The sequence below is a fragment of the Molossus molossus genome, unplaced genomic scaffold, assembly GCF_014108415.1.
Source record: "Molossus molossus isolate mMolMol1 unplaced genomic scaffold, mMolMol1.p scaffold_m16_p_24, whole genome shotgun sequence".
NCBI lineage: Eukaryota > Metazoa > Chordata > Mammalia > Chiroptera > Molossidae > Molossus > Molossus molossus.
The window spans coordinates 7,672,732-7,696,605 of NW_023425360.1; the positions used below are offsets into that span (position 1 = coordinate 7,672,732).

Sequence of the window (23,874 nt, forward strand, 5' to 3'; positions counted from 1 at the left end):
GGAATGCACTGTATCTCAGCAGTGTATAAATCAGGTGTAGCTGAGATTTGTAGAGGCATGAAATTTATAGAGGCCTTCTTATTCTCCTTTCCTCATATATTCTGCTTTGTTCTGTGAGCATTTCCCCTAATTAAAATTTCTTGGTGATTTAAGTGTCTTGTTTTCCTAATCAATTAAGTTGTCTTTAACTTGTATATCCCTTCCAGTGCTCTCTGGCTCAACGATTAAGCATGTATTATATATGTATAAACCTTCATTGGCCTGATTTTGAAGGAACTTTTAATGTTTGCAACTTCTGTCATACATATAGTCCTAATTTCCTGCTGAATGGACTATTTTTTATTTCTCCTAATGAGATTTTTTTTTTTTTATCCTCACCCGAGGATATTTTTCCATATTTTGTACAGATAAAGTGGGAGGGAGAGAGAGGAAGGGAGAGAGAGAGAGAAACATCAATGTGAAGGGACACATCGAGTGGCTGCCACCCGCACGACCAACCAGGGCCGGGGACAAACTGCAACCGAAGTACGTGCCCTTAGCGGGAACCGAACCCGGGTCTCTCCAGACCGCAGGCCGACGCTCTAACCGCTGAGCCAAACCGGCCAGGGCTATTTTTTATTTCTTAAACATAATTTTCTTAATTGTGGCCATTTTATCAAATTTTTTTCTGATGTCTGCACAATCCTTTTCTTACGAGTATTCTGTTAAAATCCAGCCTATCTGCTAAAACAGTGTTTCTCAAAGGGTGGTACCAAGAGTACACCTGCATTAGAATATGCAGAAGTACCTGTTAAAAATGTAGATTTCTGCCATGACAGGCTCAGCAGTTAGAGCATTGGCCCTCTGACTGAAGGGTTGAGGGTTTGATTCCCTGGTCAAGGGAATGTATCTGGGTTGCAGGTTCGATCCCAGGCCCTAGTCTTGGTTGTGCAGGAGCCAGGCAGCTAATCAGTGTGTCTCTTTCACACCATTGTTCCTCCCCCATCCCCAGATCAATGGAAGAATATCCTCAGGTGAGGATTAACAACAACAAAATGCAGATTCCTGAGTCCTTTCCCAGATACTCTGGTTCAGGCGTAGGATGGGATTCAGAAATATACAGCCTCGCCCTGCTGTAGCCTGCAGTGTATTTAAAACAGGCTGTGTGCACAGCAGCATGGGTGGAGCGCTGAGCAGCCTGGTGGCATGCAGTGGATTGGGTGGGTAATTTGAGCAAAGGGCACGTGACTGTCAGGCTGTAAGGTTCACCAGTGGGGTAGCCAGTCCGCCCCTGCTTTCTGTATTGGTGGAAGCCAAGCTCATGTGCTTGTGTGCACCTGCCCTCTCTCACAAGGGACAGATAGATGTCCAAGATCAAAATGCAAGGTCAAGAACATAGTCTGAATAGGCTCTCGTAATAATCCCAATCTTGATCATGCTTAGATCACTTGTTACTGTGCTAGTTGTAGCTTCTATTATCTTATGTAGGAGACTTAATTGCACGTGAGAGGACATACAGTTGAGGCTCACACCGAAATGTCTTGCTTGGTGACATCGTGGGGCACTGGTGTCCTCGCTCTTTGTGCACATTCTGTTTTTTTTGTTTTTTTAACTAACTTTCTTTTCCCTTTCCCTGCAGAAGTAACAGTGTGATCCTTGCTGATGAAATGGGCCTAGGAAAGACCATCCAGACCATATCATTCCTCTCCTACCTGTTCCACCAACACCAGCTGTATGGCCCCTTTCTTATAGTCGTCCCTTTATCCACCCTCACCTCATGGCAGAGGGAGTTTGAAATCTGGGCACCAGAGATTAACGTAGTGGTTTACATAGGTGACCTGATGAGCAGAAATACGGTGTGTAAACAAAAAGACCTGGGATAGAATCTGTGTTATAAATGTATTTTGGAAATTGACCTAAAGCCGTTATAGCTTTTAGCAAAAGTGTATGATTTGACACTGTATTGTCCCCCGATATTGGGAGATATATGTACCACAAAAATGCAGCTTTAAAATATGCTTATATTTAAGGAAAATACATGAAGGGGAATCTTTTAGTTGGATTGCAATATTTATCAACTTTTTCTTCTCTCTGTCCTCTACTCCCAAGACCACTTTATTTATGAAGGGTTATCAGAAGCAGTTAACACCTTGCAGAATGTTAATATTATTTTTGCTATTTGAACAGAGATGTTACTGAACATAATCGAGTTCTTAGAGTGTGTTTCCCAACCTTTTAAAATGATGAGGTTGCAGCTTTACTTGAAAAAAATTAAAAAAAAACTGTAAACGGTGAGGTTGCGTAACTTCAGAGGAAAGGAATAATAAGGGGAAAGGACAGCGAGCCATTCCACGGCAGCAGAAGTGAGATGTGCCTGTTACCAAACTTCAGCATCAGAAACTCAAGTCTTTTCTTGAGGATGACTAATGTTTTTTAAAAGGACATGTTCTGTGTCAGGCCCCATGCCGGGTGCTTTTTGTATGTTGTCTCGAATCTTCATGATAGTCTTCAAAGTAGATCATATTGTTTCCAACCGAGTGATGAAGATACTGACTCAGAGAGGTTAACACCTGTCCCCAGGCCCGCTAGAACGTGCGGCCGGCACAGAGAGGTGTCTGTCCCCACACCTTTACTCCTTCACCCCGTGTGCTAGACTCTTCCTGGGCGATGGCTTGTAACAAGAGCCAGTCTCAGGAATCCGCGCACCGTGTGGACAGGTGTCGTGAGCGCGGGTTGTCATGCTAATTCACATCTATGTTTATGAAATACTTTCATTGTCTCAGTTAAACCCTGGCAGATTTCATTGCCCAAATTTTGAGTTTCTAAGCATAAAGTAGTTTTTAGCTTTGTTAGTTCATGTTTTTAACCATTACAAAAGAAAAAGAACAATTTCCTGGATTATGCAAAATGGCCTTAAGCAGTGCATTCAATAACGAAGACAAGGAGAACTCTGAAAAATTGTGGTGCCAGGGAAGTTTTCTTAGTGGTCTCCAGTACTCTTTTATTTTACTGTTTTTCTTCCCACTTGGTGATGATCACCTGCACGTACTCCCTGTCCTGTTGTCCTTTCTCTAACTTGACAGCTGAGCTTTGTCATGGGCCATTGGGCTGGCTGGGTGCCCAGTCACACCTCAGCGTGAATGTGTTGTTAGCTTTTGTGTTCCTTCACAGTGACATTATTTTCATTTATGTTAACCTACATTTCCATCCAGTAAGCCTCCCTTTCCCTTTTCTTGGGGCCACATCTGTCTGCTCTGTGATGAATGAAATATCTGACCTACCTAGTGGTTGACGTTTGTATTGCCCTGCCCAGAGAGTAATCAAATTATATTTCCTTATGAAAATTTCCATTTTGGGGATTGGGGGGTTTAATTGCTGATGAAATGCATTTTTTTTTTCGGTCAGTTGTGTTGGGGCTGAAGGGATGAAAGGAAAAGACAAATTATTTGAATTCCGGCAGTCAAGTTTTTGCTACTCAGTGATAGATCTTTTAATTCCAACTCTTACTGCTTTATACTTTGATTGATTAGATCATATTAGAATTTATAAGGTATTCTAATCAGATTTTTTATTGGGCATGTTTCTGTTGCATCTGTCATAAGACTTGCTGGTGATACAGAAAGGTAAAAGTAGAAATTGTATCTTAATTACCGTTTTCTTTTATAGATACGGGAATATGAATGGATTCATTCCCAGACCAAAAGGCTCAAGTTCAATGCACTTATAACTACATACGAGATCCTCTTGAAAGATAAGGTGTGTAATTGGTAACTAAAAGGCTTCATTTTGTAGTGTGGCTTGTCCAAGTGGTGGGGTGTGTACCTCCCACTTGCCATGTTATGTTTATTTCTTTAAAAAATAAACAAACAATCCGCAAAGAATATTAAGGTTATAAATAAAAAATAGAAACTTAAGGTCTGTTGCCTAGTCTAATTAAATGGGTGAAGGGGTATTGAGGCCCATAACTTTCCTGAGATTCCTGTCAGTCGTCGGAAATGGGGCCCACGTGCCATCCTGTCCTGGTTAAGGCATTTCTCCAGAACAGATGATGTGGATGGTCTCTGAGGAGGACAGAAAAACGAAGTTCTTCAAATTATCTTCTTTATACAGGTAGTAAGAAATGTATGTGGCAGGTGATCCCATTGGTGACAATAAGATTTTCGTAAATCAGTTCAATTTGGTAGCTCTTGATGTTTCCGTGCTTCAGGAGAACAGGGAGAGAAGAACCTTAATTAAGGAGAGACCGCAAAACTACGTTTTTGGTTTTTTTGTGTTGTTTTTGCCCAGCATACCAATTTTTGTGTTCTTGCCTATGGGCCCGCAGCAGTACCTGGCCTAAGAGATCCCCTGTACCTTTTAGAGGAGATTGTGCTCTTTTGAGTAGACATCAATCTGGCAACCAACAGAGTGTACAGAAGAGTCCTCATATGCTTTAAGTCAGTGAAAAATAAATGTTTCTGTGTATACCTTTGTGACAGAGATGATTAACACTTGAAAGTACTTTTGGGTTCCCTTCTGACCTGGTGGCTCGTTCTGTTTTGTTTTTACTTTAGACTGTGCTGGGCAGTATTAACTGGGCCTTTCTGGGAGTGGATGAAGCCCATCGGTTGAAGAATGATGACTCTTTATTGTATAAAACTCTGATTGATTTCAAGTCCAACCATAGGCTCCTGATTACGGGGACCCCTCTTCAGAATTCCCTCAAAGAGCTCTGGTCCTTGCTGCACTTTATTATGCCGGAGAAGTAAGCTCCTTCCTGTGTATTTCAAAACATGCTGCAATGTCTGAAATGCCAATGCTTTCTAACTTTTTTAGTACACCTTAGGGAAAACAGATGGCATGTTTTGGGGAAAGCAAAGCATTAACTGAGTTAGGAACCTATTAAAACATTCCATAGTAAATGAGAGAAGGCACAGAAATCAGCCTGTTAAGGAGGAAAGTAGGTTGTCTGCCAAGTATTTGAATCAGTTACTGCTTTGGGGAAGTAATTAGTAGATAAGAAACATCAGATCTTCTCACAGTTGTTATAAGGTAATCAGTAAACTTGAAATGAAGTCTACAAAGGTACACAACCTGACAAATACTAAAAATACCTTAAATCTAAACCTTTGCTAACAGAAGTCTCACCTTTAGGTTTTATTCAAATCTTTAAATTATTAAAAATTAGTGGGGTGTCTATTTTGAGAAGATTTTTATGGGAGAGATGGTATGCACATTTCATAAAAGTTAAAATTATCTAGTGGTGTTTGATGATACTTAAAATCTGAACTCAGCGCCCTAATTTGAGGGATGCGACTCAGTCTGGCCCCTTGACAGTACTCTGGTCCATCTTGTACCATTTTCTCCATCACTTATCTGCCTCAGCCGTGCAGGCCATCTCTTTGTTCCTTTATTATGTCTTGCCATTGCCATTCCTTTGGAATGTTTTTTCTCCTCTTTAATCTTCACATGGCCAGTCATTTCTTAATATTTTTGCCTCAGTTTTATGTGACCACCTCCTTTTAGATCGTCTTGGACCACCTAACCTAAAGTAGTCTTTTAGACAGACTTAGCATCTCTACCCTGTTGTATTTTCTATATGGCACCTCTTTTCCCCCCATTTATTTCCTCATTTATCTCATGTCATTAAATTATGAGCTCAAATGAACAGGGATCTTGTTTACTCTATCAGTGGTCTACATTGCCTAGAATAGGACCTGGCACGTAGTAAAAAATTCAGTTATTGATGGTACATGCTCTTGTCTTTTTTAAAATTCAGGAAAGATGTGAGTGGCTACTATGTGTCATAAACCAATCAAGGCATTTTGGATAGTCTCATGACCAACATAGAAATGGTCCCTTCCCCTATGTGTTGTTAACTTTTAAAACAATTTTTTTTCTTGTTCTTGTTAATCTTCACCTGAGGATATTTTTCCATTAAATTTTAGATAGAATGGAAGGGAAGGAAGTGGGGAAGAGAGAGATAAACATCAATGATAGAGAAACATCAATGTGAGAGAAACACATTAATTGGTTGCCTCCCCATGACCATGACCAGAGCCGGGAATCAAACCTGCAACCCAGGTGCATGCCCTTGATCAGGAATCGAACCCATGACCCTTCGGTCCATGGGCCGATGCTGTAATCGCCGAGCTAAACTGGCCAGGGCTACAACTACTTTTTGAGATTTTATATACCATAAAATACACTGTTGTAAGTATACAATTCATTGTTTTCTAGCAAATTTGTAAAGTTGTGCAACCATCACCATCATCTAGTTTTAGAATATTTTTTCCCCTAAAAACGGTTCCTCCTTGCCTGTTGTTGATCTCTGCTTTCACCTCCAGCCTTACGCATTCACTCATCGGCTTTCATCTCTGGAGCGTTGCCTTTTCTAGAGATTCCGTATAAATGGAATCTTAACAAGTACACTTCTCTTTTTGGCTCCTTTCAGTTAGCATAATAATTTTGAGATTCATTTATGTCATTGTTTGTTTATCAGGAGCTGTTCTCTTATTAAGGACTAATATTTCATTGTTTGACTATCCTGTTACCAGTGAGTGGACATTTGCATTGCTTTAGTTTTGGCCTGCTGGCTGGCTGGCTGTGTGTGTGTGTGTGTGTGTGTGTGTGTGTGTGTTATCTTGAGATGCTTAGGAAATTGCTGGGTTATTTGGAAAGTATATGGTTCTTAAGAAACTACCAGGCTATTCATTGTTGTTTTGACTTGCATTTCTATAGTGACTAATAAACATCTTCTTATGTGTTCATTAGCTATTTATAGACCTTTGGTAAAATGTCTTTTCAAATCTTCTGCCTATTTTAAAATTGGATTGTCTGTCTTCTGTGTTGAACAGGTTTTTAATTTTTTTCTTTATTTTTAGTATTCTAGATGTAAGTGGCATTTCCATGTATTATTTGGGATCAGCTTATTAATTTCTGAAAAGAAAAACTGGAATATTGATAGGCATTTTGTTGAATTTATATATCCACTTAGGGAGAATTATCTTAATAATATTGAGCTTTTCAAACAATAATCATGATAAATTTTCTCCATTTCTTTAGATCTTCTATAATCTTTCTTAGCAGTGTTTAGTAGTTTTTACCTTATAAGTCTTTATACTCTGTTACATTTATTCCTACATTATTTAACTTTGAATGGAATTGTTTTTCTAATTTTCAGATTGTTCTAGAGTAGTTGAGTTTTGTAGAGTGATCTAGTGTCCCGTGAACTTGCAAAACTTATTTCCACTGTTTTTTGTTATTGTGGCTCTTGATTTCTCAGTATTTTCTAGACACAGGGTCTAGGTGTAAAGGTGGTTACACTTCCTTTCCTCATTGTGGAATTGATGTCTTTTATTTCTTGCCTTTTTATTGTGCTAGCTAGAACCTCCATGGTGAATAGAATTGGTAGGAGTAGACTGTTAGCTATAGGATTTTTGTAGATACCCTTTATCAGGCTGAGGAAGCTTTGATCTAGTCCTAGTTTTTGACAGTTTCTATAATGAATGAGCGTTGGATTTTCTCAGGTTATTTTTCTGTGTATGTTGAGATGACTGTTTTTTGCTCTTTATTCTATCAGTGTATGGTATATTATGTTAGTTACATTGTAGATGTTAAGCCAACCTTTAATTCTTGGGATAAGTCTGCCTTGATCCTGATGTTTAATCCTTTTTTATATTGTTGGATCCCGTTTGCTGATATTTTGTTGAAGATTTTTGCTTCCGTGTGTTTGAGGGGTATTAGTCTCGAGGTTTTTTGTTTTGTTTTGGTGTCTGCCCGGAGTGGTGTCAGGATCGTAGAGCGAATTAGAAGATGTTCCCTCTTGTATTTGTGAGAAATGTTTTAATTTATTTTCTAGTTGTAGGCCTATTCAGGTTTTCTGTTTCTTGACTTAGCTTTGTTAATTTGTGTCTTTGTGTCTTTCTGAGTTTGTCCATTTTATCTAACGTGTCGTATTTATTGGCATCATGTTACAGTATTTCTTCATAACCCTTTAAATTTTGAAGGATCAGTAGTGATCTAAATAATTTTTTGATTACGGTAATTTGTGTCTTGTCTCTTTTCTTGGGTCATTTTTAGATAAAGGTCTAACTATTTGGGGGATGTTTCTGAGGCTGATGCTGACTCACCCAGCAGTACTTGACGCAGTGCTTGGCCATTTACGAGTCAGACAGGGCAGCCGACTCTGTTGCTGCCATTGTGCCTGGTGGCAGTGCTGGCGTTTGCTGGCTCTGACATTCAGTTTTTTGTTTTTGAATCCTCACCTGAGGATATTTTTTTATTGTTTTGTTTTTGTTTGTTTGTTTTTGATAGAGTGGAATGGAGGGATGGAGACGGAGGGAGAGTGAGAGAGAAACATCCAGGTGAGAGAGAGGCAGTGATTGGTTGCCTCTTGCAAGACCTTGATCTGGACAGGGGATCAAACCGGCACCCAGTTAACGTGCCCTTGACTGGGAGTTGAACCCTCCACCCTTCGATCCATGGGCAGATGCTCTAATCGCTGAGCCAAACTGGCCAGGGCTGACTTTCGTTTTATCAGAAGGCACATGCTTTGAATCACATAGCCCTAGGTCGAGTTGTTCAAGTTTGTTGTTGTGACCTCTGCAGAGCGGGGCCTCCTGAGCTTCCAGTTGTAGCTCGGTTAGTGGCGCGCTCTCACCTACGGACCCTGTCTGCATGCAGGGCGAGGCCAGTCTTCCCAGCGGGCGCTCTGGTGGCCAGCCCACGCATGCTTTCTCAGGCTCACAAAACATGTCCTTCATTACTTCTTATTTTTGAAGGAAATTTGATCATAATGCCCCATTCTGGATTTCTGCCACAAATCCTTTAGTGAATCAAAGATGATTGAATTAAAATTCAAACATAAGAAACTTTTATCTAGAGTTTGGGCAGAACTATTAATGAGTGGCAAGTTTTTAAATTCCTTAATAAAATGTATGTGCCCAACTTCCACTATTACATTGATATCACTGGTATTGTTCTTCTTGTCTGGGCTGTAGTCTTGGTTGTTTTTGTTGTAATCCCTGAATTTCTGATGAGCAGTAAAGATCAGTGATGGAAATGATACAGATTTCACCTTTGAGCAGTGACAGCGCTAATACTGCCCCTGGTTCTTTTACCTCTGAATTTTATTTTCCCTAGAAATTGCAGCTTATTAGAAAATAGTTGCTATTTTTTCTGCATCATATTTTACACAATAACTTACTGTGTTTGTGTATATATTAATTGCATGCTATACTGAAATTTTGTGAACTCTAGATGCAGTTTCTCAATTGGAACCTGTTATTCAGTGTAGACCGATGAAATCAAATTCGGTTGGTTTTCCTCACTCCTGTATTCAAGAGCTAGTGCCTGATAAAATTTATCTGTCCTTATAGGAAATATTTTTTTTTTTTTACTGATTTTTTTTTTTTTTCATTTAGTTCTTTTTAAAAGAGATTTTTTGGGGAAAGTTGCCTTTTTCTTCTGTGTAACCAAGTAACACTCCACTATTTCACCTCCAGGTTTGAGTTCTGGGAAGATTTTGAAGAAGACCATGGGAAAGGGAGAGAGAACGGCTACCAGAGTCTCCATAAGGTGCTAGAGCCTTTCCTACTCCGGAGAGTCAAAAAAGACGTGGAGAAATCCCTTCCTGCCAAAGTGGAACAGATTCTCAGGGTGGAGATGTCGGCCCTTCAGAAACAGTATTACAAGTAAGTTATCACCTGGGTGAGGTCTGAATGGCATTAAGATCAGTGCCGTGATGAAGCCATGAGGTGGATAATTGACAGATCAACCGTTTCAGTGAAGCTTCAACACAGATGTAAGTAGCAATTTATTTATGGTCAGAGGAAGTTTTATTGTCCTTGCTTTTTTATTTGGGTGAGACTGTGCACAGCACTTTTCATTATGTAAGTGGTGACCTACCGATAAGCAGACTCATCCATACACTTCTCTCCATCCATTCAGTCATTGAAGGTCCTGAGACGTGCCATTCTTCAGGTACTGGGAACATAAAGCTGAATGGAATGTGTTCTTGCCAGAGCCTTGTTTAGTTTAGTAGGGAAGACAGAGCAGAGACAGGTAAATCAGAGTGTTGTTTAAATGAGGCGTGTGTAGGGGGCTGGAAGTTCAGACGGAAAAGCTCTCACCTCTCGAAGGTGAAGACTCTCCTAGCACTGCAGGGGCAGGGGCAGCGTGGATGTGGTTTAGGTTGTAACAGGCTAAAGACAGCGATGGGCTTGGGACAGAGGGTAGCATTTAATGTGCTTCTTACGGCCTTTAGTTCTGTAGACTTAAAGTTGGATCCTGGGTAACTGGAACTAACTATGTTGCTTTTTAAACATGACAGCTTTTTAAAGTTAGAAGTCTGGTAATCTTATAATATTTCTTCCTTGTTCTTAATTGATATACAACTGAATAAAAACAAGAATTTAATTTTCAAAAATTATTGTCCGGCCCTTCTGCCTAACACTACCTTGATTTTTAAAAATCATTTTATCTCAAATATGTACAGAAATAGAATAGTATGGAGTCATGTACCCATAATCCAGCTTCAACAATTATCGACTTATTGATTCAAGGCCAATCTTAGTTCATCCAAATCCTTTGATTCCATTCCCACCTCCATATAATTTGAAACAGGGACATCTTCTAAATGTTTCTGTATGTCTAAAAGAGAGAGACTCTTAAAAGAGTTAAGCAAAAATTTAAAAACCCTAAATAAAATGTAAAAAGTCACCTCAAGCTCATAGGTACACAGAACAGATTGGTAGTTGCCAGAAGTGGGGGTGTGTGGGGTGGGCAAAATGGGTGATGGGCTCAAAAGGTGTAGACTTCCAGTTTTAAAATAAATAAGGTATGGGAATGTAATGTACAGTGTGGTAACTATAGTCAATAGGAGAGTAGATTAAAAGTCCCCATCACAAGGAAAAAAATTTTGTAGCTATATAGTGCAGACTATTAACTAGACTTATTGTGATCATTTGACTATATATAAATCACAATATATATATTGAAGCATAGTGCGTACACCTGAGACTAATATAATGTTATATGTCTGTTATACTTTAATTTATAAAAAAGACTCAAGCATAATTACACTGTTATCATGCCAAAAGAGCAATAATTCCTTAATATTTTTATAACGTGTAGTGTTTACATTTTCTTGGTTGAAATAAATGCACACACACACACACACGTTTTGCCTTTTTGCTTTGGGATCTACGTAAGCTCCATACATTGTGGTCAGTTGGCATGTCCCTTAAGTTGATTTTAACTCATTTTTCCCCGTCTTTGAGTGAAGAAACTGCATACAGATTTTCCTCACAGCCTGGATTTTGCTGAATCCAGCTCTGTGTATCATTTATTACTTGACCTCTGGACACTTTCATCGTGTGCGTGCACAGACGCATGTAGTGGGTTGGTTAGACTCAGATTCCATGTCAGTGTTTCGCACAGTGCCCTGGCTCTCTGTCTGAATCTAATAATAGCATGATGGTCTCTAATTTGCAGATGGATCCTGACTAGGAATTACAAGGCTCTTGCCAAAGGAACGAGAGGCAGCACATCTGGCTTTCTGAATATTGTGATGGAACTGAAAAAGTGCTGCAACCACTGCTACCTGATTAAACCCCCTGAAGAAAACGAAAGGGAGAATGGACAGGAGGTTCTTCTGGTGCGTGCTTACCTTGTTCGTAATAGCTTTCTAAGTGAAAGTTTAGTTACTATAGATGCTTTTTTTAATCAAAAAATGACTAAAGCATCAAAAGAAGCTTTAAAAACAGGTGAGAACAGTTCCACCGCTAGGAACCATCTGAAGGTACTGTGTCATTGATAAGAGGTAAAGAGCATTTCAGGAATTGCTTGTCAGCCAGGTTGCAGAAGGCTTCAGAAGACTTGAATATGATTTTTAAAATTTGAACTCTTGGAGATTGAGGGCAGATTGATGTATTTTGAACATCGGAATGTCTTTTCAATTTTCAGTCCCTGATCAGGAGCAGCGGGAAGTTGATCCTGTTGGATAAACTGTTGACAAGACTTCGAGAAAGGGGCAACAGAGTCCTCATCTTCTCCCAAATGGTGAGGATGTTGGATATCCTGGCCGAGTACCTGACCATTAAGCACTACCCTTTCCAGGTATGGATGCTCAGAATTGCACTCTCGCCCGCCTTCCCTTTCTTCCTCTGGGTTCCAAAGTATCCTAAACTAGAAAACGGGATTTTTTTTTGCTTGAAACAAACTAAGATTAAGTTTCCAGGAGGGTCTTAATTTTTACTTCCATGCCTTTAGGATAACCCTATAATGAAAATGGTGAAGATCATTTTTCTCTTTTGGGCAGTGTGTGTGTGGGGTGGATTAGAGAAAGGAAGACAGGGCAAGAGAAGTCTCTTGTTTATCTCAAGTGATGATTGTGAGGGGGAGAAATATGAAAATGATTTTAAAGAGTGAGAAGTGCTTTATATGTACAACATACAGGCAATTTTCACTTTTTATTTTATATATATGGTTTTCTCCAGGATGACATTTTTTTGACTTAAAACTGACATATACTCTAAAAAGCATTGTGTACCAGTAAACACCAGAGGCTCTCTTGAAGGTACATTTTGGCTGCTTGAACTTTGCTCTGATTTTAGAGTGCAATTTGTGGAAAAGCTGGGATATAGAATCAACTTAATTTTTAACATATTCAGTGTTATGGCAAAATGTTTTCCAAACAAAATGATGAAAATAATTTTTTGGCTTGTGTAGCACTCAATAACTGGGCAACATTTAGCTACATCAGTTAAGCATTTTTCTGCAGGAGCTAATTATTAGGTGACCAGGGTAGTATATTCTCATCTCTTCAGTACCCGCAGATGTGGAAGCAAACGAAGCCTCGAAGCACAGCTTGGATTGCCTGCTTTTCCTTGTAGGTCCAGGCAGCCATTCTGATCCTTGGGTAAACCCAGATAGCCCTTGGATTCAGAAGCTTCTGACCTTGAGTTTGTAACCTGAGAGCTTGGGGCAAGTAGCGTGTGGTGCTTAAGCACAGCCACAGTCGGCACATTGCCAGCTCATTCCAGCTATTTTTACCCACGGGGTGTCGCACTGATAAAGGTTGCAAGTCTGGTGGTCTATTCTGAGTGCAGCTGATCTTCCTGCCTTATGATTTCCTTGTGGTTTATTTTTATAGCGTTTGGATGGTTCCATCAAGGGAGAAATCCGAAAACAGGCACTGGACCACTTCAATGCAGATGGTTCTGAGGTACACCGTGCATGGCTTTGTTACCGGGGCAGTTTGGGCTCAGTATGAAGGGCAAAGCCTTTCTGGCTTAATACATTCTGTTTCAGGAGCAATTCACGGTGCAATTTTCCTGTCGTGAGAAGGGAATGAGAAATCACTAATGTAAAAGATGTTTCTTAAGGTCATTATCTCTCCAGGAAAGCATATGCCTGCTTGGTTATCTCCCCTGGTGTGGATTAATGACAGAGTAGTTCTAATGTCCGCTGAGTCTTCTCTGGTGACTTCCAGATACCAAATTTCTAGGCCTAGGAAAGCAGCCAGGCAAAGATGGGGGAGCGCTAGCCAGTAGGGTGATTTTGACATATGTATGTTAAATATCAGAAGGTTCTGATCTGTACTTTTCCTGGTGACTTTGAGTCTTAAGTATATTTTCCATGTGTCACATTTGTTGGACCCTGGTACAATGTGGCTTAATGTTTTTGCTTTGGCTAATAGCAACAACATTTAGTTAAGTGTTCAGCTTGAATGTGACATTATAGAGTATTTTGCTTTTAAGACATACAGAAAAGCCACAGAGGACAAGGTGGAAACTGTGGTAACGTTGTTGTTTGTGCATATCAAAGTGTCGAGTACTTGGGATTGGAGAGAAGTGGGGAGAAGAGGTTAGTGTAGGCGGAGGGAAAGGAAGCTATGGAAAGATGCAGAGTCAACCGACCGAGTTCTGGAGAGAACAGTAGAACTTCTGAAATCTGGGCCACTATTTTTTTGTAAAAGAAATTCCTTACCATTTATTTACTTTTTATATATTTTTTTAATTGATTTTTTTTTTCCCCAGAGAGAGAGAGATAGAAACATCGATGTGAGAGAAACCTCCATCGGCTGCCTCCTGCATGCCCCCTACTGGGGATCGAGCCCGCAACGTGGGCATGTGTCCCAACTGAGAATCGAACCAGGACCTCTCAGTCCATGGGACGACACTCAATCCGCTGAGCCATACCAGCCAGGCTGGGGGCCACTGTTTTGCGTAAATGGAACAGACGTAACTTTCTGCTTTCTGAAGAGCTTTGCACATGCTTAATGCCTGTCTCTTATCCAGAATGGTGGTCTTCTGCCTCCAGAATTGCACACAGTCATAGTTAAACTGTAGCATCCTGGCTTCTTCTCCAGCCTAACATTTTAGTCCTCCCTGAGGAGCTCTGGGCACTAATCTCTTCAGAACCAAGGCTCTGAGTAGTTCCAGAGAAGAGGATTTGAATTACTAAAAATATTGATAACCTAATTCCCATTCCTCCTTTCTCTCCTCTCTGTTTCCTCAACTGCAAAATCATGGTAATTGCAGTAATTCCAATACCTGCTTCATAATGCTGCTGAGAGGATTAAATGAGGGAGTCAACTCACAGCTGTGAGCACATTGCCTGGCACATAGTAAGCACTCAATAAACGTTAGCTATTCTGTTACTTAGTACTTGTTGAAATTGCTTTTATGTTCCCTGCTCTAAGTTTAAAACATAGTATGAGTCAAGTGTTTCATATTGCCCTTTCTAAGAAAAAAGCTAAAATTGCTTTTTTAATAGTTCTCAATTGACCCCCTGCCCCCATGGCTACATATAAAATGCAGGTTCTCTGCCATTTGTTGCAAATTTGAGTCTTTTTAAGTTAATTTAAAAAATTAAATACTTCATCCCTGGGGGTAAATATTATATGCACATTTAGAAAATTTAGAAGGTGGTGAAAAATACAAAGTAATAAACTGGACAAAACTCCTGTCCCAGAGACAACTTGCTGTTTATTCATATTTGGGTGTATTTTTCATTTGTACTGAATGAGACCATTTATTTCTTTATATGTTGAACTGATTGTGACCATGTTGTCACCTTTCATTCAATATTATACTCAAAATATTTTCCCATGTCATTACAGATTAAAAAGTTTTTAAAATTTTTAATATTTACTCATGTCTATACTGTTACTTATTTTAACCATTTTGTTATTGGATGTTTAGGTCAGAGGATATGAGCATTTAAAAAGATTTTGATACATTTGCTAATCAACTTTCCCCAAACAATTGATATTCATGCTGTTTATGTATGAATATTTCCACTTTTACCTCATCCTTAGCTTCACTGAATTTCATAATGTTTAACTTTTGCAAAATAACACCTTATTGTAATTCATACTACCTTTGGTAAAGCATGACGTTGCAAATGGCTTATATGATCACTCAGACCCCAGATTTTAAGTTTCAGGTATCTCATTCTGAAGTGTCCTGTCCACCTTTAGAGTATGGTGTTACTTGGTATTTCTACCAAGAATCACAGAATATGTGAGGTCAACACACCTATTACTCAGTTCTTTATTGGAATTGTTTAATGATTTTGTGAGACAGTTCTCTCCATTGGTATTTCTATGGCACAGTGTTGGCCAGTGTGACTATTACAATGTGAAGACCTTGTCATCCATTTATGTATGTATATTGAATGTACCCCTTTATCAGAACTACCAGTTGTTGAGTGCCACTTCTGTGCCAGGAAGGTGTTTTCAGCCTTTGACATACGTGATCAGACCCTCTGAAAACAGGTCTGACTTCTTTTTCTGTAGCTCATATCATTTGTTCTCTGCCTCCTGTCCGTGTTCTCTGAGCACTCGATACAGGTGTGCCGTGCCTGCCCATCTCTCTTGTCACTGCTCTGAAAGCTGGAACATGTCAGTGACTGGGTCCTCCCCCCACACAGCTCCTCGGCCGCACCTGCTCTGGTTTTCTCTGTGCAAGTTCTGTGGAGATGAGGCTGCTGTGCTTCTCTCCAGTTCCATCATGGGGTCTCTGTGCAGTGTTTCTTTTCCTCACCCGCTTAAAATTGCGGGGCACTTAGAGAATACAGTTTCCTTGTTTTCCTGACTGCCTTACGTGGCATCATCTGCCTTTCCCAGAAAATCAGTATTTAGGCCACTTGCTGAAATGCTTCCCTTGATAATGAAGTTGGTCTGGATTTAGTGATTGCTTGGATGCTAGTTATAGTCAGGTAGGGACACGAATTCTCTTGCTGCTGTTGCCTTATCAGATCCTACTTTACTCCTTAGTTCATTGCACTGACTCTTTACCTCTTAATCGAATGAAAATTCACTCTGCCATCAAGTCCCTGACATTCTTTTAGCCTTCATAAAGTTTGTCCATCATATCTCACTTTTCTTCACACCTGCAGGGGTTTCCAGGTGTCAGGGCTTATTGGACTGTGAAACTGTTTCTGAGAAGGCCACTGCATAAAGTAGTGTATTGCATTGTGTACAGGACTTCTGTTTCCTGCTCTCGACAAGGGCTGGTGGCCTGGGAATCAATTTGGCTTCAGCGGACACAGTCGTCATCTTTGACTCTGACTGGAACCCCCAGAACGACTTGCAGGCACAAGCCCGAGCCCATAGAATTGGTCAGAAGAAGCAGGTCAGTGGGGAGAGGCTTCTGGGTACAGCTTGGGGGGTGGGGAGAGGGGTTATTCAGGCCTCTCGGAAGGTTTTATAAAATGCTTTTTTCCTCTCGAGCTTCATTTCCCAGGGGGAGGTATCTGTTAATTAGTACAGAGAAGCTGTCTTTGAGGCTAAGATGAGCCTATTATGAAGCTGTTTTCTTTCGCTGTTTAAAAAGTACATCACCAGTGACTTTCTAGTTTATTCTAAGAAAAATATATGATGGCTAGACCTAGAACTGAAAATTTCCATCTGTTTTAATATGGAAAAGTGTGTGGCATATTTTTATTATACATGACCAATCTTAGCTCTGAGGTATGTTGGGAAAAATACACGCTTATTTCCTTTGTACATGAATCTCAAAGTCAGCTCTAATAGAGGGTAACTCATAAGTTTCATACTCGGCCAGGGATCCAATTTTGGTGAAATGGATTATTCTTTAGTAAGATTTTTATTATAAGAACAAGGCTATATAAAAATTCCTTAAAGGCAGTTTTACTTAAGAATGTAACCTGCCGCAGATAGTAAAAATATTGCGTCTACTTTTTAAGGGTCGGTGTGGTTGGATGGCTTACAGTCATTTACAGTACTAGAGACCAGATCTTTTTTCATTTTCTCTCTTGGTTTTAGACAGAGGCAACTTTATTTTCACGTGTGATCAGGCATAAGAATAACATTTCCTTTTCCTGCAGGTAAATATTTACCGCTTGGTTACAAAGGGGACCGTGGAGGAAGAGATCATAGAACGGGCCAAAAAGAAGATGGTATTGGACCATCTGGTGATTCAGCGCATGGACACCACTGGCCGGACAGTCCTGGAAAACAACTCGGGGAGGTCCAAGTAAGTGCCAGAGGGGTGGGGGAGGGAGCAGAGTCAAACTGAGTTTACATGCACATTTGGTATAATTCACTCTTCTAATAGAATTTTGTACAACAGACATTAGGTCTTTAGTTACCTGGACAGGGCCAAGCTAAGGCTGCAAGAGATAGCGTTTTCATTTCATTTTGTTTTCCTGTTCTCTTTATTGGCTTATCAGCCCTGTGCTCATGAGCTCACTTTCTCCTGCCCCCTCTCGCCTTGTGCGTTTGGCTCCACATGTGACATGTGATGTAGCAGCTGTGTGCTCTCCATTAGGCTTTCCTTCTGACACGGTGTTGCTTTGGACTTCTCAGCAGTGAGAATCCACCGGATTGAGTTGGCAGCTGTTTTCTCACTATTGGTAAAAATGTTTGTGTACAAATTGTTTTTCCTATTGAAACAGAGGAAGGTGGTCAAGTTTTGATTGGCATTTTTGGAAGCATAACTATCTCTCTTAAAGAATTTACATTTTGACTAAGTTGTTGAGTGTGTTCTGTGGCGGCCTTGTAGCTTAGTTACAGGTGGAATCAAGTGAGCTCTTCCTAAATAGGAGTATTTTAAGATATGCTTCCATTATAGAACAACGTAGGTGGAAGAAGCTTGGTTCTTTTATTGACCAGAGGTGAGGAGGTTGAAAATTCTTGGTGAATGGTGCCTTTCTGAGTCCAAGGACAGAGAAATCTCTTCTTTCATGTTGCTAATTACCCATCTTGCTTAGCCATGTGATAGATGAGCCAGCGGGAAAATAATTGATTTCCTAGTCTTCTGCTGGATTAGATTTAACACTGCCGTCCTATCCTGTGGATAAAAACATGAAATATTTGAGAGATCATTTTTCTTAGGGCAGAATTTATATTTTCACCAGTAATTGGACCCCCTAATGAAGGATAGATATGTAGTAGAACTCCATAGAGCTTACTTAACATTCCTAAGAGATTACAACTACATTTTTCTTTTACAGTTCAAATCCTTTTAATAAAGAGGAGCTGACAGCTATTTTGAAATTTGGAGCAGAGGATCTTTTCAAAGAACTTGAAGGGGAGGAGTCAGAGCCTCAGGTAATTAACAACAAGGAAACAAGTATCATTTTCGAGATACACGTCTTCGGAAGCAGATTCTGAGTCTGTATTGCAGGCTTCTATCAAGCAGCAGTAATCACTTAAAGGGCGGAGGTTTTTTGTTTTTGTTTTTTTCTAATTACGCTCACAGCCCCTACTACATTGAATAGGAAAGAATGAGAAAAGCATTTGAGGATTTTGTCTTTGGTCTTTTTTATTCCAATTTCATTTCTTGTGATTTTGAAGTTTCACCTTATTATTTATATAAATAAATAATAGCTTGAACCATTAGATGTAAAGTTGAGACCGTAAAAGAAAATGAAACACGGAATGTCAGAAAAGAGAGCTGGTTTATTCGCACCCAGCATTTTCGGTACCTGCTCCACACTGCTGCCTTTTTACCATAGTTATGTTGCTGTTCTTCTAGGAAATGGATATAGACGAGATTTTGCGCTTGGCCGAAACCAGAGAGAACGAAGTGTCAACAAGTGCGACAGATGAGCTGCTGTCCCAATTTAAGGTATAAAAGTCATTATGGGAGAAAGTCCTTAGTACTGATTCATTAGCCAGTAATGACTAATGCATGCAGTCTGCTTTTGCGTTTATATTAATGGACTCATGTCTTCAGTGTCATTCTCTAGAGTTCCAAGTGTGTTCTGAGTGTAGAATCTGTAGTCCACCCCACGCAGGTAAACCACTGAAGTGGTCCGTCCTGCTCAGAGTCAGTGGATGGAGGAGAGAAGTCTGTGAAGGGGGCTGAGGATACGATGTCAGTGGGAAAGGTGGTGACTCTGATGGTGTGGAGCTCTGGGGGTGGGGAGGCGTGTGGGAGACATAGACTCAGATGACAGAGAGGTCAGAGGTATAAACACAGAAGGTGATAGGAAGCTCTTGGTGGATTTTTTCTTTTTTTTTTTAGAGTAATTACCAGGTTGTCAAGGGTATCTGATATAACAGAAAATTAAATGAGATCAGGGCTAAATGCAGAAGCTGGGCACCAGCATCGAGTCATCAGAAAGCTAGTGAAGAGCAGAGTGAAGGTGATTTATGTGGTGGAAGGGTCAGGCAAGGTAGGGTGTTTCTTGTTGCTGTTTTAGATGTTGCCATGCTTCTAGGTGGAGGAAGGAATTTGAGAATAGGGAGATATAGTGAAGGTTCTCAGGGAAGAAGGAAAGTCTGATGGCACCTTGTTGCAGTGGAGACTGGCAGGGATGGAATCAAAAGCACAGACGGAGGAGTTGGCCTTTGAAAGAAAAGGGAAAGTACACTTTCGGGAGAGACGATGTGGGAGTTCTAGTTGGTGACCTTAATTACTAGTAAAATAAATGAGGTGTTTGCCGAGAAGTGGAAAAGGTTTGGTACAGCCATGGGTGCGGTTGTGGGTTTCGGGGAGGAACTTGATAGGGAGTAGAGCTGAATTTAGAAAATAGGGCTTCACTTTGGAGCCAGTCAACAGGGTCATATGTCTTGTCTAGCAGTCCTTGAGGTCAGAGAAATCGGATCAGCTGCTAATCCCAAGGTGGGAGATTGGCCTGCGAGGCGTAGAAGAGTCAAAGTGGCAAAGGCTTCCCAGTTTCAAATGAGAACACGGTTGAAACGATTGACCATGGGTTGGTTGCATGCAGGTTACAGGGATGACTAAGTGCCGAGATCCATTAGGACTGCAGGACCACTGGGTGAAGTGTTTGGAAAGAAGCAGTATGTAATGAAGTCAAGGTTGGCCACAGGTAGTGTCTCAGTGGAAGAACAGGGACAGAGTTGAGCGGGTGGATCAAAGAGCTCTAGTATCAGAGTTCATGTGTCTGAGGTTGGAGGTGAGTTATCAGTGTTTCAGCTGGATTTCTTGTCTGTGACTGCTCCGTTCTTAAACAGAAGTAATCTTCATGAAGTGTCTTGGTCGGAGTATAAGGAGTATTAAGTCACATTACCAGTGACTCCTGTCTTTCTAAGGCCCTTTTGGCAATTTTGTTTCGGCACCTGGTCAGGTGATTTGTTTGATTCAAGTAGGAGTTTGCTTACTCTGTTTCTTTTAATTTTTTTTTTCTTTAGTGATTTTAAAGAGAGGAAGTGAGAGGGGGAGAGAGAGAGAAACATCTATGAGAGGGTACATCGATCGGCCACCTCCTGCATGTCCCCCACTGAGGATTTGGCCCATAATAACCTGGGCGTGTGCCCTGACTGGGAATTGAACCGGTGACCTCTTGGTGCGTGAGTCCACGCTCAGCCACTGAGACACACTGGTGGGGCGTTACTCTGTTTTTTCTGCAGTGCTTCACTGAATCAATTTCATTTTTCCTAATGATCTTTTGTTTGTGACCCTATTTTAACATGTTGGAAACACAGCACACGTTTTTGAGATAATTTAAGATTTTCATTTTCTGAAGTAATAATAACCGACACTTGTATAACTCTGTAGTTCAAGCACTGTTTTAAGTCCTTACAACAGTAGATGTATTATCTTCATTTATAGATGAGGAAGCTAAGGCACAGTGGGGCTAAGTAGATTTCCTAAGGTCACACATACATGGAGTTGGGATTATATCTTAGGCAGGTGGTCTGGCCCCTAACCACTATGCCACCCTTGGGAAAGTTTAGTTCCCAACTGCATGAACCACTAATACACGTTACATATATGCAGTATTGGTGTTTATAGCAATTAATATAATTTTCATTGGGCTCTTTTAAGAGTCAGATCCAGAGTAATTGCAAACAGTGCTTAATTTAAGAGATTGGATACATATAGTTCAATGCAAATAGCAGATATTAAATATTTGATAAAGAGTAAATGGAATATTCATCCAGGGTTGTTTGAATTTTTTGCATGTTCTCATTTTCATTCTTAAGACTTAACATGCACTTTTGAGCACATGATTTACTACATACCTTTAGCTTCTATACTTCTGATAAAAAGGAATAGTTGGCTAGTGCTTTGAGTTATGCATTGTTTCAAATGAGCTCTATTCAGTAGTAATTTATAATTTATAAGCTGTAAGTTCATAATGGATTAGTATTAGGTATTCAGCATTTATAATCTGATTAAATCTAAGATTTTTAGTTAACATTAGAAAAAGTGTATGATTTAACAACATATTTCTTAAAATTGAATTTATTGGGGCGACATTGGTTAATAAAATTATGCTTTAGGTGTACAATTCTATAGTCATCTGCATTAACATATATGTCAATTAAACTTACAAGACATTTTATGTCTTTATATCTGTTTCCCTACTTTTCACTAAAGTTACTGATGAACTAGAGAATTTGGAAAATTGATTTCTGGGGGATAAGGGAGAGATTAGTAGAAAATTGATTGTTTGATCATGTAATATCACAAGACTCCTCTTACTATTTGTAGTACCTTACTTAGATTAAAAACACCCAGTTGGGTTTTTTTAGTGGATGGTATTTGGGAAGTAGAGAAATACTAGTTGTCCGTTTGTGTTAAGGTTGCCAATTTCGCCACAATGGAAGACGAGGAAGAGCTGGAAGAACGTCCGCACAGGGACTGGGACGAGATCATTCCTGAGGACCAAAGGAAGAGAGTAGAGGAGGAGGAGCGGCAGAAGGAGCTGGAGGAAATTTACATGTTGCCTCGAATTCGGAGTTCCACTAAAAAGGTGACCGAGTGAGATGAAAATGTGATCTTCTTCCTTCGTCTCTGAGGACTGCAGAAGTGCCGCTTGTTCATGGAAGGGACCTGCCGGGCTCCAGGGCAGGCTTGGGAGACCCAGCAGAGGAACGGGATGCCCAGGGCTCGTGAGCACAGCTGGGAGGCACTGCACTCTGCTCATTGGCTCTTTGTGAGACGGCTAAATGGGATTGGAGTTCATAAGAGATTACAGAGCTGTACTTCACAGCTTAGGATGTTAATTTTTGCAACAACATTGAAGTAGGTAGTTATGACCCAGTTTGTTGGAGATGATAAACTGTCCAAGATCGTAGTAAATCAGTATTAGCTAATAGTAGCTACTGTTACTGAGCACTAACTGTGCGCCAAGCATAAGCTGGAGTATTTACACTTGACTCATGTAATCCTATAAAACCTTGATTATAAGTACTGTTTTCCCTATTTTACAAATAGCAAACAAAGGCACAAAGAAGTAACTTGTCCAAGGAAGTCAACATAGACCTACAATCCAAATCGTTCTGTTCCAGTTTACTTCTTAGGTTACACAGTTCACACTTTTCTGGTCTTCCTTCATTACATGACATCTACCTCCTTATTTCCCAAAGAAAAATGGACTTGTCCAGTGTGATGGGAAGTTCTGAGTCCCAGGGAATTAAGAGGGCTGGTCTTACTCCTTACGCTTTTTGCACCTGGCACGGGTTACAGTGTGACTTTGCCATTGCAGGCTCAGACAAATGACAGTGACTCTGACACTGAGTCCAAGAGGCAGGCCCAGAGGTCCTCTGCCTCTGAGAGCGAGACGGATGACTCCGATGATGACAAGAAGCCGAAGCGCAGAGGGCGGCCCCGGAGCGTGCGGAAGGACCTCGTAGAGGGATTTACGGACGCAGAGATCCGCAGGTTGGTGGAGGCCCTGCTCTCACTTGGCCTTGTTTGGAAGGGCTGTCAGTTACGACAGGGAGGGCAAGAGAGACTGTGTCATACATCGTCCCAGAAATGCTTCTCCATCTCAACATTATTTTGAAGTAAATCCCAAATGTCACAGTACTTCTGATATAAATTAGTGCAGTGTATGTCAGGGAGAATGTAGACTTGAGGACTAATCCCCAAGTTCACTTTCACATGTAACACTTTCCTGTCCTGGTATCCACTGTTCCTTTCTTATTGTTTCTTTATTTATTTTATTTTATTTATTTATTTTTTTTTAGTACGTGCCCGTAGCGGGAACCGAACCCGGGACTCTCTGGTCCGCAGGCCAACGCTCCAACCGCTGAGCCAAACCGGCTGGGGCTCGTATTGTTTCTTAGCTGTTGTCACCTTCGTCCCCATTTTCTTCAGTCCAGTGTTTTCTCCCGTAGTATCGCTCTTTACACTGTTACCAACCAGGTTATTTCAGTGATTGGCATGTCCTGTTCAGTGAGGCCCTTGATGTGTTGTGACATCTTGCTTTCATTGACAGTGCTAGTGGTTAGCTGCAGGGAAAGGAACAGGTGACAGATTGGCAGATAGCTTGGTTTAGGGTGGAGACTCATCCAAGGGTAGGTTGGATTTTTCGTTGGAGATGAGGCGGGGCAGGAGTCAGCAGTTTCCAAAATAGTTTTGCCTAAGAAGCTTTAAATCATATATTTATTTTACTTTGCATTCCCAGAAATATTTGAGGCCGTCCTGAAAATCATCTGTTGTATTATGGACCAGAAAATGATGG

At 40.5% G+C, this 23,874-nt stretch overlaps 1 protein-coding gene across 10 annotated transcripts in view; it reads left to right on the forward strand.

Annotated features, from left to right (window-relative positions):
- Nucleotides 1–23,874, forward strand: part of CHD2 (chromodomain helicase DNA binding protein 2) — a 91,916-nt gene that overhangs the window by 39,051 nt on the left and 28,991 nt on the right. For all 10 annotated transcript variants that reach the window (XR_004961470.1, XM_036277861.1, XM_036277867.1 and 7 more), the window contains 13 exons: nt 1,619–1,835; nt 3,646–3,735; nt 4,533–4,723; nt 9,465–9,653; nt 11,455–11,617; nt 11,926–12,078; nt 13,115–13,186; nt 16,452–16,601; nt 17,317–17,465; nt 18,445–18,541; nt 18,969–19,061; nt 21,988–22,158; nt 22,894–23,069. Coding sequence is in view for 9 of the 10 variants with exons in the window: in XM_036277861.1 (XP_036133754.1) it covers nt 1,619–1,835; nt 3,646–3,735; nt 4,533–4,723; nt 9,465–9,653; nt 11,455–11,617; nt 11,926–12,078; nt 13,115–13,186; nt 16,452–16,601; nt 17,317–17,465; nt 18,445–18,541; nt 18,969–19,061; nt 21,988–22,158; nt 22,894–23,069 (1,911 nt within the window). In the remaining variant the exon portion in view is untranslated. The remainder of the gene's footprint in view (nt 1–1,618; nt 1,836–3,645; nt 3,736–4,532; nt 4,724–9,464; nt 9,654–11,454; nt 11,618–11,925; nt 12,079–13,114; nt 13,187–16,451; nt 16,602–17,316; nt 17,466–18,444; nt 18,542–18,968; nt 19,062–21,987; nt 22,159–22,893; nt 23,070–23,874) is intronic.